This window comes from Perognathus longimembris, chromosome 2, assembly GCF_023159225.1.
Source record: "Perognathus longimembris pacificus isolate PPM17 chromosome 2, ASM2315922v1, whole genome shotgun sequence".
NCBI lineage: Eukaryota > Metazoa > Chordata > Mammalia > Rodentia > Heteromyidae > Perognathus > Perognathus longimembris.
Window position 1 is genome coordinate 144,312,184 of NC_063162.1, and position 15,534 is coordinate 144,327,717.

Sequence of the window (15,534 nt, forward strand, 5' to 3'; positions counted from 1 at the left end):
CGAGGGCACCAGCTCCAGTCCTATTCTACACCCCAGTCACCCCAGATCCTTCGTGCTCTTCTCAGCATCTCTTTTCTCTGGAAGTTTTCTGTAGCTTAAGGTCCCTCTAGTCTGGACAAAGAGGATTTAGGGTCTCATTCATACTTAGATGTTGTGACACAGGACTTATCCCTTCATACATGTTTAAAAGAACTTAAAAATCAGCGTGTAGAATCCCACCCAAGCAAGGACTCTGCATGAGAAATTTAACCATGCCCTCTGGTCAGGAGGGCTAGTTTTAGATGGGGAGAGGATGGGTTCCAGCTCTGCCTCCAAAACCAGTCTGCCTAAGAAGCTCTTCTTAATGTATGCCATCCTCAAGGGGTACTTGGGCTGCTCACCACCGATAGCGAGAGGGCATGTCTTGGTTCCTCTTTTTCTGCATGCCATCACTGATAGCTACATTTTGGTACCTCCTCCACTTCATCCCTATTTCTCCATGCTAGCGGTGCTGCAGAGACTCCTACAATCACAGCATGTGAAAAATTCATGCACCATAGACATAGGTCTGTATCTGTAGGGTCATGTAAACATTTCACTAGTATTATGCATGACTTGGAGTGTCTTCATCCCTGTAGAGCAGTCACAGGACAGCCATTGATGGGCATGTCACATTTCTGAATACTTACTGTGTACAGGGGCAGCATTTAACACTGGATGTGAGTTTCCATGCTCATGCCTGGGATCTTGCTTTATTTTTATTTTTATGGTGCTGGTCCTGAGGCTTGAACTCAAGGCCTGGGCACCATCCTGGAACTTTTGTGCTCCAGGATAGAGCTCTACCACTTGAGCCACAGCTCCATTTCTGACTTTTTTGGTGGTCAATTGGAGATAAGAGTTTCGTGGACTTTCCTGTCCAGGCTGGCTTCAAACTGCGATCCTTAGATCTCAGCCTACTGAGTAGCTAGGATTACAGGTGTGAGCCATGGGAACCTAGCTTCTTTCTATTTTTTTTAAATTACTCTATCTTCGTTGTACAGAGCGGGATTCCATTGTTGTATTTCCACATGTTTACAGTGTACTTCAATCTCACCCCCTCAATCACTCTACCTTGGGTCTTAAAGGACTTGCAGTGGAGAAAAAGGAATGGAGCAGTCTCTCTCAATTCCTGGTTTGTCATTGTGGAACGTGACAGGTAGAGGGTGAGGGAGGAGGAATGTGCTGGTATTGGCTAACAGGAGGTTGGATGGATGCGTTTGCAAGGGGTGAGGACCAGGGAGATGTTGGGAGAAGAGAACAAAGAGGAAGAGGATTGATCTCTGGCTAACCCTCTCAGCTAGCTTCCATCTTCTGCACCTGCTCGGAGCTCTCTTCCCTTTCCCTAGCCCCAGTGGCCACCAGTCTACACTCATTTCTGGGCTTGATTATCTTAGATCCGTTATGTAAGTGCAATCACTCAATGTTTGGATATTCGGGTTGTCATAGATGGCTGTGTCTCCTTTTAAAAGGCAGAATAGTAGTTCCTTGTACGGACATACAACCTTTTCCACGTCCACTCATCAACGGATGAGCACTGGCCATTGTGAATGATGTTGCAGCGAATGTGGAAATGCAGATGTGGCTTTTGGACATATCTCTAGAGGTGGCATTTCTGGATCACAGCTGAGATAGCATTTCTTTTGGACATGCATCTCTAGAAGTAGGATTTCTGAATCACATGGTAGGCTTACCTTCAGTGTTTTGAGGGACTCCATACTGTTTTCCATAGTGGCAGTACCGAGTTATTTCCCCACTGAGAGTGTGCACACATTTCAGTTTCTCCATCTCCTTGTCAACACTATCATTTCCTTTTAAAGTTACTTTTTGGTGGTAGCCGTTTTAACAGGTTACAGGATGATACCTCATTGCGGTGGTGATTTTCACTTCTCTGATCATCTAAATATCTTCTCTGGGGAACTGTCTGTCCAGATCCTTGAACAATTTGAAACTCAGGTTTATGTTGTTTATTTGCTATTGTTTATTGCCCTGTCTGGGTGTCCTGTCTGCATCTTGCTGGGCTCTGGCATGCAGGTAGATAGGAGGGTCTTTGGTTCAGAAGGCAGCGCTCGATTGAGCCGTAGGTGGGGGCCGTGCCTTGATTCAACAGCCAGGGCTCCTCCTGGGAGTGGAGAGCAGGGGCACTGCGCCCCAGTGCAGGCCTTGTGAAGATGGGCTTGAGTTCCTTTCCTGGTAAGACCTCGGGCTTCCCCGTTGCCTTCCAGGTAGCCTCTCTGCAGCACTTCCTGCAGGAAACCTGTTTGCACTGGGGAGCCCACATTCTGGGCACACGCACTGGGTGCCCAGATGGTGCCTGTATTTATGAAAGCCCAGAACACTGACAGGACCTGCAGACACATGGATAAATATTTTGCCTTTCTTCTTAGGCAATATTTGAATCTTTCGAATTTAATTGCTGTCAAAGGCAGGATGCTCACATCTCAGAGGCAAAGCAAACAATGAGGGCCTTCAGCAGGGCCGCTCTGCCTGCTCTCCCAGGCTCTCTGGCCACAGTGCTTCGTGTTCTTTGCTTACTTGCTCTTGCTGAATGTCAAGCGACCTCCTCCCTCATTGGCTGTGTGGGCTGTGTGGTTGGAAAGGCTCAGGGAACTGGCTTCCCCTTGCTTGGGGCTGGCAGCAAATGTGTTAGGTTTAAGTTGAAGGCTGAGAGGTCCTGACCTCAGCTAAGAAATCAGGAGCTTCTCTCGGATGCAAGTGACAGGCACCCATCTGCCCACCAGCAGTGGCATTGGGTTTTGCACTCCAAGGCTGGGTCTGAGGAGTGTTTTGTTTGATTTTGTAATTATTGCCTGTGCAGCTGCTGCCAGCTCGTATGGTACTTTTGTGAAAATTAGATAAACACAGCCCTTTCAGGCAAGGGAAATCCCCCCATGTCCCATTGGAGTGTAAGGCTTGCCAAGCAGAGTAGCTGCTGGATCTCAGCACCCAAGTATTTCAGGAGATGCCCTTGTGCGGGGCACAGTCTGCCCAGCTGCACCTGCCCAAGCAGTTGTCAGCGCCATCCTTGTTCCAACCGTCTGATCTTTTCCTTTTCTCTCTCCTATTTCCTTTTTATAGTTGCTTTTCTCTCCTCTTTCTTTTCTTTTCTTTTCTCCCCCACCTCCACTCCCCACCAAATCATTGATCTAGTTGCTCATTGGATTAATATGCCAAGTACAAGATCATGTCTCAACACGATCTGTGTCCCAGCTGGCTGGGATTGTTAAGACTCTCCTTGGGGCTGGGAAAATGGCCTAGTGGCAAGAGTGCTTGCCTTGCATACATGAAGCCCTGGGTTCGATTCCTCAGCACCACATATAGAAAAAGCCAGAAGTGGCACTGTGGCTCAAGTGGCAGAGTGCTAGCAAAAAGGAAGCCAGGGACAGTGCTCAGGCCCTGAATTCAAGGTCCAGGATTAGCCAAAAAAAAAAAAAAAAGACTCTTCTCACACTGTCCAAACAGGGAAGAGGTGTAGGCTACAATCTCATAGAGTTCTGCAACATTCTAATTTGCTTCAGTTATTTGAACTCCTTGCATGGTATTCTTTGCTCACTGTAGTCTCACAAATGATGTCTGATATTATTCACACCTTTCCTCCAAGCACACAGTGTTATGGGTGCTGGCTTTGCTCTGGGGGCTGGGCAGATAAAAAAAGAATGAATAAGAAAACATCCCTGCCCTTGAGAAACTCATAATCTCGTGGAGAAGTGAGCCTTGTAAACACATAAATCACAGCCAATTCTGTGCACACTGCAGAAGAAGGGTCGCTGGGTAGGAGGGAGGGGGAGCCACAGGTGAGCTTGCCTGTGGCATGCACAGTTACCTTGGTGACAAGGAAGGCTTTGCAAGGAGCCCTTCTTAGGACCAATGTTGTTGGAGGGCAGGCAGAGATGGGAACAGGTGCCCTAGTGCCTTGTAGCCAGTATTTTCCCACTGGAGCCCCAGGTGTGCTGAAGGGAGCTGGAGAGGGGGCTGGAGAGGGGGCTGGAGAGGGGACTGGGTCTTTGTGCCTGAGGACTGTGGAGCTTCTCCTGTGACAGAAAGAGCCCAACAGGGGCCTCAGAGTGTATCCTACGGAGGAAATGACACCGCCTCATTGCCTTTGTGGAGCATGCTCTGACTGGGACATTGGCTTAGGAGAGGTTGGCTCTGGGCAGACCGTCCTGGGTTCTAATCCTGACAAGACACTTCCTTGGACAAGTCCCTTGACTTCTTGATTCGGTGTCTCCCCCATTCTTCTTATCAAACAGACATGATGTAGAGGTAACATGGACTTCATTGGTCATGTCATGGGTGAAATCCATGGTTAGTGGGTTACATGAGACATTTACAGCAGAGTTTCACACTGGCGGGATGAGTAGAGAACCTGGAATAGGTTCTAGGTGTGTTAGAAATGCTGGTTTCTGCAGTTCTCAGGGGCCTGACAGAGATAGCCTTCACTGTTTATGTCAGGGTATCTTGTGAAGCGTTTCTCGGTGGGCACTGTGATCTGCATGAAGCTGGAAACCACTGGCTACAAAGCACTTGCAAGTCTCTCCTACCTAGCATGTTCCCAACAAAAAGGTACTTGTTTATGGAGACTGGTCATTGTAGTCATGTGTCACCACCCATCATCAGGATGTGTTCTGAGCAGGATGATTTTTGTCATTGTGTGAACATCATAGAGTGGACTTATACAAACAAAGATGGCTACATCAACAAGTGATGCCATCTTTGAAGAAAACAAAAAAATTTTGGATAGTATTGGGTTTTGAACTGAAGGCCTTGCACTTGCTAGGCAGGTGCTCTACCACTTGAGCCATATCTCCAGCCCTGAATGCTTTTAATTACTTTTGGATTGGGTCTCGTATTTGTTCCTGGGCAGGTCTGGACCGCAGGCCTCCCATTTGTGCCTCCCATGTAGTTGATATGACATCTGTGTGCCACTATGCCCAGCTATTGGTGGAGATGGGAGTCTAGTAATATTTTTGGCCAGATTTCAAACAAACCACGATCCTCCAGATCTCTGCCTTCCAAGTATCTAGGATTATAAAGGTGAGCCACTGAGCCTGGAAGATGATACACTAATCTTAAGGGACCATCATTGTATGTGTGGTCTGGTGTTGACTGACCATTGCTATGCTGTGACTACATTAGAACGTTATAGCAGAAATAGGGCCTGAGGAGAGAGACTAGGCTCCTGGGACATTTCTGCAGTAGAAGTGACAGAATTTGGGACCAGTTGATGTTAGGAAGGAGGGGGCCCTTATCAAGGAAGAGGAGACATTGTGGATGATACAGTATTTTTAATGGAAATTCTGAAGTGAGAGTAGAAACGAGAGTAGGTGTGAGGATTTGAACCGAGGAAGTAGAGACTATCTGGCAGATACTTTTCTCAGATGTTTAGCAAATCAAGGGAGGTTGGGGGATGAAGGGCAAGGAGGAGGTGCTCTCTGGGTGTGTGGGTGGGGGTGGGGGGCAGGGAAATGCTGGGGTCATGTGAGAGATTGCAGGAAGCTGGAGGGCTAAGGTGTGGAGTGTAAAGGAGCTTGAAAAACTGAAGAACCCAGGAAAAGAGTGTATATCACTTTCTAGAACTTTTGTCTATTTGGATAGAGTCTGTCCCATTAGAGAAATATCCACCGATAACTGGCACTGGCAACTGGGCAGTTGTCCAGATATGATTTACAATAAGGCATCAGTTTCACAAGGCACTGTCTAAATTATTGCACTCAACCAATTGCCAGGTTCCCTGCTGACAGTGGGCCAGGGGGGTCAAACAATTCAATCAGGTGCCACCGGTTATAAATTGAAAATCAGTGGGGTGCAAAATGGATTACCATCAAAATCCATTCAGGTGCAAAACCAAATTTCAAAACCTCTAACCTCTAAAAATCACTCCTTTCCTGATTCTTCACAATGCGCTGCCATCGAGTTTTAATATCCCCTAGATAAGTAAGTGTCAATAGAAATGGCTGCAGGGGACCAAAGGTAATCTGGCCTTCCTTTTGGAATTTGCAAACTTGATGGATCCTTAAATTAATACACTGGCGATCACGTTAGGTTCTTTAAGGCAGCAGTTCTCAAACTTAAGCATGCAACAGAATCACTTGGAAGCCTTGAGATTCACCCAGGATCTGGCTTGGAGTTTCCGATTCAGTACATTTGAGATTGGGCCTGAAAAGCTGTATTTCTAGCAAGTCCCTAAGGAGAGGTGCTAATGCCACTGTTCCTGACCACACTTCAAGAATTTCTGTCAGAAATATAATAGAAACGTTTTGACTTTCTTTATTTTTTTTTTTATAGCAAATCTTGACCAGGTGTTGAGTTTGGAACTGGGCCACAATTTTGTCTTGGAAACAAGAAAAGAGATTGGTTTAAAAAGACCCAGATTGATTTGGTCAGAGATTGGGGAGAATAGAGAGAGAAAAGGGAAGAACCCCTACTTCCTCTCACCCACTCTATTCCAGAAGATTATGTTGACTAAGGCCCCAATGACATCTTTAAGGTTGAAGCCTGCTCTTTGGCCCATATATACTTTGTATATATGCATATACGCGCACGCGTGTGTGTGTATAAAATGCCAAACTTTCACTGTGAGTTAAAAGTTGACTTTCTTAAGAAGATTAAACAGCGATGGGTACCATTTTCTCCTAAGCTTACTTCCAGTAGTCTAAACATTGGTTCTTCCAACTTCTGCATGATCCTAGAGATGTATTTTTTTTCCATCCATATCAATCTGCTATCTGATCAGGGTTCTAGTCTGTTTCCCTTTTAGAGTCAAACTTCCTGCCTTGTATATATGGTAGACATCATCAGGCCCATATGAAACAAGTCTTTATTCCAGGAGAGAGAAATGTATCACTGAACTGCTCCAGATATGGTCACTAACTCATTAATATTTGGCTTCTCATCTCTCTTTTCCAGGAGAACTTGAGCGATGTACATACATCAAGTACCACTACTCCTCAGCAACCATCCCCAGGAACCTCACGTTCAACATCACCAAGACCATCCGTCAGGATGAGTGGCATGCCCTGCGTAAGTACACCTGCATCTTTGTGGTTGTGTCTCTGCTGTGTCTGTCACCTGGAGGGCTGGGAACCTTGTGTGTCTCCTTCGGAGATCTGGGGAGTCTAAAGGCATCGTGGTACCCCCCTAAAGTGCCAGTAGCTATGGGTCAGAATTGTCTCAGTTGGCCTGATTACATGACAAATTTGGAGTATTTTGACTTCTAAAAAAAAAATCAAAACAGAATCAACCACAACAAAAGAAAACCACCAGACAAGGGCCTTAGTTCACGATCCTGATTTCATCTACCTGGGGTGTCACCCCAGCACCCCTCCACATTGCTTGGTGTGTTATGGTGGCAATGTACGAATCCTTTGTGTCATCATTTGTAAAAGGCGAGACCAGCTGGCGGTTGCAGGCTGCATGACTTTGGAGACTTGCCCCTGAGGGGTCACTAAGGGCGTAGTGCCTGGCCTCAACTTCCATATTTCTATGTACCTTTGAGCGACAGGACTTGGAACTGTGGCTCACATGCCCTTGCACAGAAAGGTGAAAACATCTGTGACCATTGGTTAGGGAATTTCTTGGCCAGGGACTTACATTACAGTCACAGGGGACTTAACGAGCAAACAGAGATGGCTGGCTATTTTCATGCCTATCTGTTTTGTGCCTGTCTGTGTCAGGAGGGCTTTTCCTCTTGCTGGCCTAGTTCTTCACCATGACCCATTTGTCCCGTGAGCGCCATGTGTTTGCCACATAGTCCTACAACCAAGGGGTAAGACTCAATGTACATTTCCATGAAAATAAGCATTCCTTTATTGTTTCCTAATGTTAAAGATAGCTTTGCTGATTAACCCGATCTTTAGGCTGAAACATCTTCCTTCTCTTTAATGTATCATTGTGTGCAAAGGACCCACCAGCTATAGTCATCTTTATTGGCTTGACTTGAATTAACCAACCATGGTTTAGAGTGGGGAGATGGGAGAGACAATGAAGCAAAACAGAACAATCATTCATTTGTTTCAGGCAACATTTTTAGGTGTCCAGATGATTATGACCCAGTATTCTTGAAATGAGAGAGCAGGTACCAGCGATGGACGAACCCTAAAGAGACAGGGGCCCCTTCCAGCTCTAGCCTTTACCAGAGACTCAGCAGTACACGGGGGCAGAGAGCTCATATCCAAGAGCAACTCCATATGCTTCCACATAGCTAAGTGTATGATGTACCTATTTAATTTCAGTGTGACATTTGCCTTAGAGACGCTAGTAATCAGGCTGACTAGTTTCTTTTAGGTAGGTTATAGACATGTAAGGACCCAAAGGTAGAAATCTCTGACAATAATTGCTTATTTCCCATAAGATATTGGTCTAATAAAGTCCATCAGTAGGAGAATAAATGGATATTTAAGATATATGGTCTGGTGCTGGTGGCTCATGCCTGTAATCCTAGCTACTCAGGAGGCTGAGATCTGAGGATTATGATTTGAAGCCAGCCTGAGCAGACATGTATGAGAGACTGACTCAACTCCAGTTAACCACCAGAAAAGCCCAAAGTAGAAGTGTGACTCAAGTGGTAGAGTGCTTGCTTTGAGTGAAGAAGCAAATCAAGCAAGAGCATGAGGCCCTGAGTTCAAGCCCTAGCACTGGTGCATACACACACACCCCACACATGATCTAAATCCTGCCAAATTAAATCTAGCATATTATGGGGCTCATACTAGGATTCAGAATCTAAGAGGAAAAAGGTATTGACATTTCACTTTCAATTTAAATGAACTCAGTCTGACCATGGTTACTGAGTAGTTAACACAAGGCTTCAGGGAGCTCTTTTAAGGAGCTCAATTCTGGAGGCGGGGCAGGGCAGGATTGGAACGAGACATTCACAAAGCAAATAATTTCAAGGCACTACGATAATTAAAATATAGAATCGCCTCATGCAATTAAAATAGTTTGCGAGTTTCAGCAAGAAGGAGCATTGTTTCAGTGTAAATTGCACAGAGACACACGGAAGGGGAAGCTGCTTGGAGTGTTAATGGCTGAATGCACTGTACATGTTTAGAACGGGAAGCCACAGCCCATTGAAGGACCATCGGAACATAGCACATGGCCTCACCAGAGACAGAGGTTTATGGGTCCTCTTTGAGGCCTGTGTGTCTCCTGTTGGCCAACTGTAGTGCTGGTGAGTTCTGACACATTGAGTGTGTAGCTTCTGCTGTGAATTGAGGTGTTAACAGATCTATTTTTAACAGATAAAAGCCATGGCAATGACTGCTAGATGTAAATGGCTCCACACAAGGTATTGGGCAAAGTTGATACTTTCCTTTGGGGAAGGATTCATCTGCCTCTTTCACAAAGTTGCCTAATGGGCTATTAAGCGAACAGAGAACATTTGCCAGGTCTGACATTGGATGGCAGCTATTTTTAGCCTGAGGGCAGGTGAGCATCTGTCACAACTGAATTTGGTGTAAGTGTATCTGGGAATGCTGGCTTGGTGGTGAAGCATGGATTGTTTTTCCTGTTGATTTTCATCGGTCAGGCACTGATGATGTTAAGTGGGTGGTGGGCATAAAAGTCACCTTTGAAGTACAGTAAAACTAGTTAGAAATTAGCAAACTCCTGTGATCACATGTTTGAAAACGAAAGGAAAAAGACACCTGACATTTTAGACTGGGGGATGTAGTAGTGGTATTCTTGTCTAACCAACATGTACAAGGTCCTGGGTTCAATCCTTGGCACTGAAAAACCCAAGAAAGCAGATTTTATTCTTGTCTCATCTCTTTTCTTCTCTCTTCTTTTTTATTTTTTGGTGCCAGTACTAGGGTTTAAATTCAGGGCCTTCTGCCGTTGTTGGCTTTTTAGGTCAAGGCTGGTGTTTCACCTCTTGAGCAACAGCTCTACTTCTAGATTTTTTTCTGGTCAATTAAATAAGAGTCTCACAAACTTCTTTGCTTGGGCTGGCTTTGAACCATGATCTTCAAATCTCAGCCTCCTGAGTAGCAAGGATTATAGGCATGAGCTATCAGTACCTGATTTGATTTTCTTATTTTGATTTTTCTTGTTTGTTTTTGTTTTTTGGCCATTCCTGGGACTTGGACTCAGGGCCTGAGCACTGTCCCTGGCTTCTTTTTGCTCAAGGCTAACACTCTGCCACTTGAGCCACAGCGCCACTTCTGGCCGTTTTCTGTATATGTGGTGCTGGGGAATTGAACCCAGGGCTTCATGTATACAAGGCAAGCACTCTTGCCACTAGGCCATATCCCCAGCCCGATTTTCTTATTTTGAGAGTGTTATATGCTTTAATATTCTGATAGGGATTAAGAAAATTCACTTGGTACTATGTTGGTTGCCATTTAAGAATGTGACCATAATATTTTACATTCTATAACTTTTCTCAGATAATTTTGGCCCAAGGAAAGAACATTTTGATTTCTTTTATGAACTTTTTTTTTTTTTCTTTTTGGTGGAGTGGAGTAGGGGTTTGACTCCGGGCTCTGCGATTACTAGAGAAAGGCTTTATCACGTGAGCCATATCCCAGCACCCCCCCTTTTTTTTTTTGCCAGTCCTGGAGCTTGAACTCAGGAGCTGAGCACTGTCCCTGGCTTCTTTTTGCTCAAGGCTAGCACTCTACCACTTGAGCCACAGTGCCACTTCTGGCCTTTTCTATATACGTGGCGCTGAGGAATTGAACCTAGGGCTTCATCTATACGAGGCAAGCACTCTACCACTAGGCCACATTCCCAGCCCTCCCCTCCCCACAGCCCTTTTTTATTTCAGTTATTTTTCTGCTAGAGTCTTGCATGTTTTGCCTGGACTAGCCTGGATCAGAGGCATGTAACACTGCAGTCTTGTTGGTTGAGATGGGGACCTTGCTAACATTTTGCTCAGAGTTGGCCTCGACCTTCCTACGCCCTACCTTCTGAGTAGCTGGGATTATAAGCATGAGCCACTGGACTTAGCTTTTCTATTTATTTATTTTTTTAATGAAACAACCTGTTGTAGATATTTGAAATTTGGTTATATACTTTTCATCAGGAATTTTCCTGTGGCCTGATATCAACCCTTGTGGAAAAAAGTTTTCAAATGGGAAAGGGCAGAATTTGATTTGTGTTACGTGTTTTTAAAAGTCAAGCTCATCAATGGGAGGCTTAATTGCTGGACTCACGATCAGCTGAATAGCAGGTGAAAGAATAAAAGACCTATAGTCTACTAGACTTCCAGACCTAAGTGTCAGAATTTACTCCATAGGGAGGAAAAGAGAATCCAGCACATGCACGTGTGTGTGTGTGTGTGTGTGTGTGTGTGTGTGTCTGTGTGTGTGTGATGGAGCAGAGGATGGGCCTGAGGTTCAGATGCTGTGTTAGGTGGTGAGTTGTGACAGTTCCAACCCTAGCCTGGATGTGGATTGCTGGTGACATTCTGTGGGTCCCTGGTTCTCCTCCCCTGCCTGGAAAGGGCAGAACATCTCCCCTAGCTGCTACCTCATACTTGGCTTCCCTACTCTGCCTTCCTACCCACCCTGCCTCCTGTAGTCCCGGCATTGCAGGGGTGAGGTAGCTGCTTCGGTGGGCTCTGGGTGCCTTCGTTCCTTACCTCAATCCTACTTCCATTTCCAGGGCTGAAACAGGAAAGGACAGTGTCACTGGCCAGTGAGGAGGAGCTGGGCGGCCCCAGGAATCAAGCTTAGCAGATGAGACTCTTTAGCTGGGTTGTCTGGTTCGATGTTTTGAATATGACAGACTGATTACCAGAGGCTGGTCCTGGCTGGCCCTGTGGTGACATTTCACTGGCACTACTTCCTCCTCCTTGGAATCCATCTCTCCAGTCTTTTCGCTTGTTTGGACAATCTTGTGTCCTCAAGCAACTCCCGAGATCCCCAGAGGCCATGTGTCCCCATGGCTCTGCCTTGGTCATCCCTGCCACAGCATCCTCTGTTCTGCCCTTGCTGCACGGCCAGCAGGCTGGACCCCTTGCTCAGTGTGTGGGCACATGCAGACTGGGGTGGGGACTGGGGATCCGGGTGGACTGGCAAAGGCCACCACGGGAGAGACTGTCTGGGGACGCCAGGCAGACCACCTGCGGGAAGGTGTGGGGTTGGCCTGTCCTCTCCCCTGACCTGCTAATCTGCTTGGCAGGGACGGGTGAACAGCGGTGACGAAGCACCTCAGGACTCCGAGCCACTGTGTGTGTGAACTCGCGTCTTCTCATTCTGCTTGGCGTGGGGGAAGATGGAAGTTTCAGCTCCTAGCTGATTGCTCCCGGCAGTGAGAATCAAGGAGCTGGGACTCCACTTCCTGCAATCAGATCTTTGTTATTTTTCAAGAGGCTGTGAGCCAAGGAAGTGAGAGGGTTTTTTTTTTTTTGGTAAAGCCTCCTTCTGTTAGGCTGAGGGCTTGACTAATTAGATTGGATGGTCACATGGTGCCCTTCCAGCCGAGAGCTGCTTTTCTCTCCCCCTTTCCCTGGCCCTCACTCCTCAACCACACCCAACACAGTCTCACACAGTGCTCCTGTAGCTGCCCCTCAGGCACCCGCCACCTGGCACTGGACCCGGCCCAGCAGGGGGGACCTCCAGCACGGAGGGCTTCTTCACTCTTCTCCAGTACAATGGGATCTTCACCACTGCTCCCTGCAGTGGCCATAGTACCAGAGAGGGGAGAGCACTGGTGACACACATCCCTCCTGCTGCTGGGTGAAGGGAAGGCAGAAGAGACCCAGCCTAGCTAAAGGAGGAAGGGAGGGGAGAGGAGATCTGGGGAGGGGAGGGGAAAGGAGGGGAGGGCAGATGGAGACCCAAACTTGGTACATGAACAACGTTCTTGTAGTGGATCTACCACTAAGGGGACAAGAAATCACAGGCCCAGAGCTGGTTGTCATTGCAGATGCTGGATGACAGCTCAGCTCTCCGAAGCTCTTGATCTCTCTTGCCTATGGATCAGCTCATTCTTGGGTTCCTAGCCCCTCCCAGGCTGGTATGTGGGAAGGAAGCCCAGTAAGTCATGCCACTCTAATGAGGGTCAGTGGTGCAGAAGTGCTTGGCCAAGCCCTGCCTGTCTCCCCCTTTAATTGATCTCTCTTATCCTTTTCCTCACCTTTTGCCTTTCCAGAATGAGGTGGTCCTCCCCTGAAAATCAGTGCTGTCTAGACTCCTCCAGATACTCCCACATCCTGCCACGTCTAGGATCTTAGGTGGCTTATTGTCCCTCCCCACTGGCATCGGTCTTTTGGCCTTAGACTTTTATTGGTTTCTTGTCCCATGGCTTCTGCCCTTTGTTTCCCAATAGACTGGCCCAATAGACCCTAGCCAAGCCAGCTCTTCTGTAACTATCTGCCCTCTGCACTTCTTCGTGTTTAGACTCAGCTCAGAACAGCTCAAATTCCTGGTCTTCCCTTTCCAAGCATCCCTGGTTATAGTAAAATGAATGTTATAGACCAAATGGCTTGGGATAAAACTACCAGTAATTATGACACTGCTACCCCTTTCTTGTTCACATCTGCCATAATCATCTTCAGAGGGGGGCTTGCCTTTCCTCCAAGCACTATTCCAGCTGTAGCGGCTCCTTTGTAGATACCTTAACCAGGTTGGTGAGGCAGGGGATGCAGAGAGTACACCTTTGTGTCGGAGGAACCTGAAGATGAGAACTCAGAATCTAAGATGGTCTCCAGCCCTCCAGCTATCTCTTCTTTTCCCTTCTCTCCCCCTTCCCTTTCTTTCTTTTTCTCTTCTCTTCTCTTTCTCATTTTGTCTCTTCTCTCCTTTCTCTTCCTTCCTCTCATCTCTTCTCTTCTTCCCTTCTCTCCCTCCCCTCCTCGCTCCCCCCTCCTCTCCTCTTTCCTTCCCTTCTCTTCTGTGTCCTTTCTCTCCCCTCCCCTCCCTTCCCTTCCTCTCTTTTTTGTGTGGCTGAGGTTATGTAAAACAGCTCAATGAGGTAAACATCCCAGACATTAGATGCTCAGCTTCCCTGCAGCGTCAGCCATTTTCCTTCCCTCGCTTCTGCGCGGGAGCCTAGCCAGTGTGAGGCTTTCCATGTGTGCAATCTGTTGTGAGATGCTTCTTGCTAGCCACACTGGCATCCATGGGGGTCATCATTTGCAAAGAAACCCTTTGTAGAATCGGAAAGCTTGGTAGCACTGGAACTTAACCCACTGGCTGCCCACCAACTGAAATTCTGCCACTTGCACACCATTGCATGTCTTTGTGCCCCAGTTCCTGCAGGCAGTTCCTGTAGACCTTTTGGGATACCTAGAGCCTTCAGCCTAACCACAGCTAGCCCGTGCTTGCACTCCCATATCTCTTGTGGTCTTACTGCATCAAGGTAGGCAGAGAGTGCAAACCCTTTAACCCAGCTTTGCACCTAGACCTGCCCTTGGAGTAGTAACTTATGCAGGGCCATTTCCTTTTTCATACACAGCTTTTTGTCTGCCTGCCAAATTTACCTCTTGGTCATGCATTTAGGCTTCTGCTAGAAAACAGGCCTTCTAATTTCATCAATGTTGTTTACTTTAAAGGATATAATTTTATTGTTATTACAAAGGTGTTATACAGAGGGGTTGACAGTTCACAGTTCAGGTAATGCATAACATTTCTCTTTTGGACAATATCACCCCTTCCTTCACTTCTCCCAGTTTCTCCCTCCTGTCCCTACCCATAATAGGGACACTTTCCCACTAAGTGTATATTGACTAGCATGATTGGATTTGTTCACCCTTCTTCCCTCCCTTTCTGTACCCTCTTTACCCCCTGCCTAAGAATCAGAAAAAGAGAAAGAACAAAACCCCGCAAATGAACAGCAACAACAAAAAGCCCCCACCACTAACAACAACAACAACATAAATAGCTCATGTTTTTGTTTCCTTGATTTTTTTTTTTTTTTGAGGCAAGGCCTTGCTCTGTGCAGTTCAGGCTGGCCTGAAAACTTGTGGTCTTCCTGACTTGCCTTCCCAAGTGCTGAAGATGCAGGAATGAACCATTATACCCAGCTTTGATGACTTTTTCTTGGATGCTACTGTAGTTTGAACTCATGCTTGCTAGACAGGCTCTTAGCAGCTTCAACCAAACCTCCAGCCTATTGATGAACTTTTTGAGCTAATGTGTTAATGTTTTTTTTTGGGGGGGTGGCAGTCCTGGGACTTGAACTCAGGGTCTGGGCACTGTCCCCGAACTTGTTTTGCTCAAGGCTAGCAGTCCACCATTTGAGCCACAGTGCCACTTCCAGCCTTATCTGTTTATGTGGTACTGGGGAATGGAGCCAAGGGCTTCATACATGCTAGGCAAGCACTCTACCACTAAGCCACATTTCCAGCCCCTGTGTTAATTTTTTTTTGAGACTAATCACTCTGAATAGTATTGTTAATTTTTCAGGAGACCTACCCAAAGGAATGATGAGGAGGCAATCACAGGTAGTATGGAGATTTTACGAACTCATAAACACATGTGCCGCTCTTGATTTTACCTATTTAGACCATTGGCCTGGCTAGGGGGTCAATGATAGAAATGGAGTAGACAAAAGAGAGAGCTTATTTTTTGAGAC

General features: G+C 46.6%; 1 protein-coding gene across 1 annotated transcript in view; it reads left to right on the forward strand.

Annotated features, from left to right (window-relative positions):
- Tmem178b (transmembrane protein 178B) overlaps positions 1-15,534 on the forward strand; it is a 341,487-nt gene that overhangs the window by 108,628 nt on the left and 217,325 nt on the right. Inside the window, exon 2 of the mRNA XM_048340351.1 lies at positions 6,922-7,035. Within this exon, the coding sequence (XP_048196308.1) occupies positions 6,922-7,035 (114 nt within the window). The remainder of the gene's footprint in view (positions 1-6,921; positions 7,036-15,534) is intronic.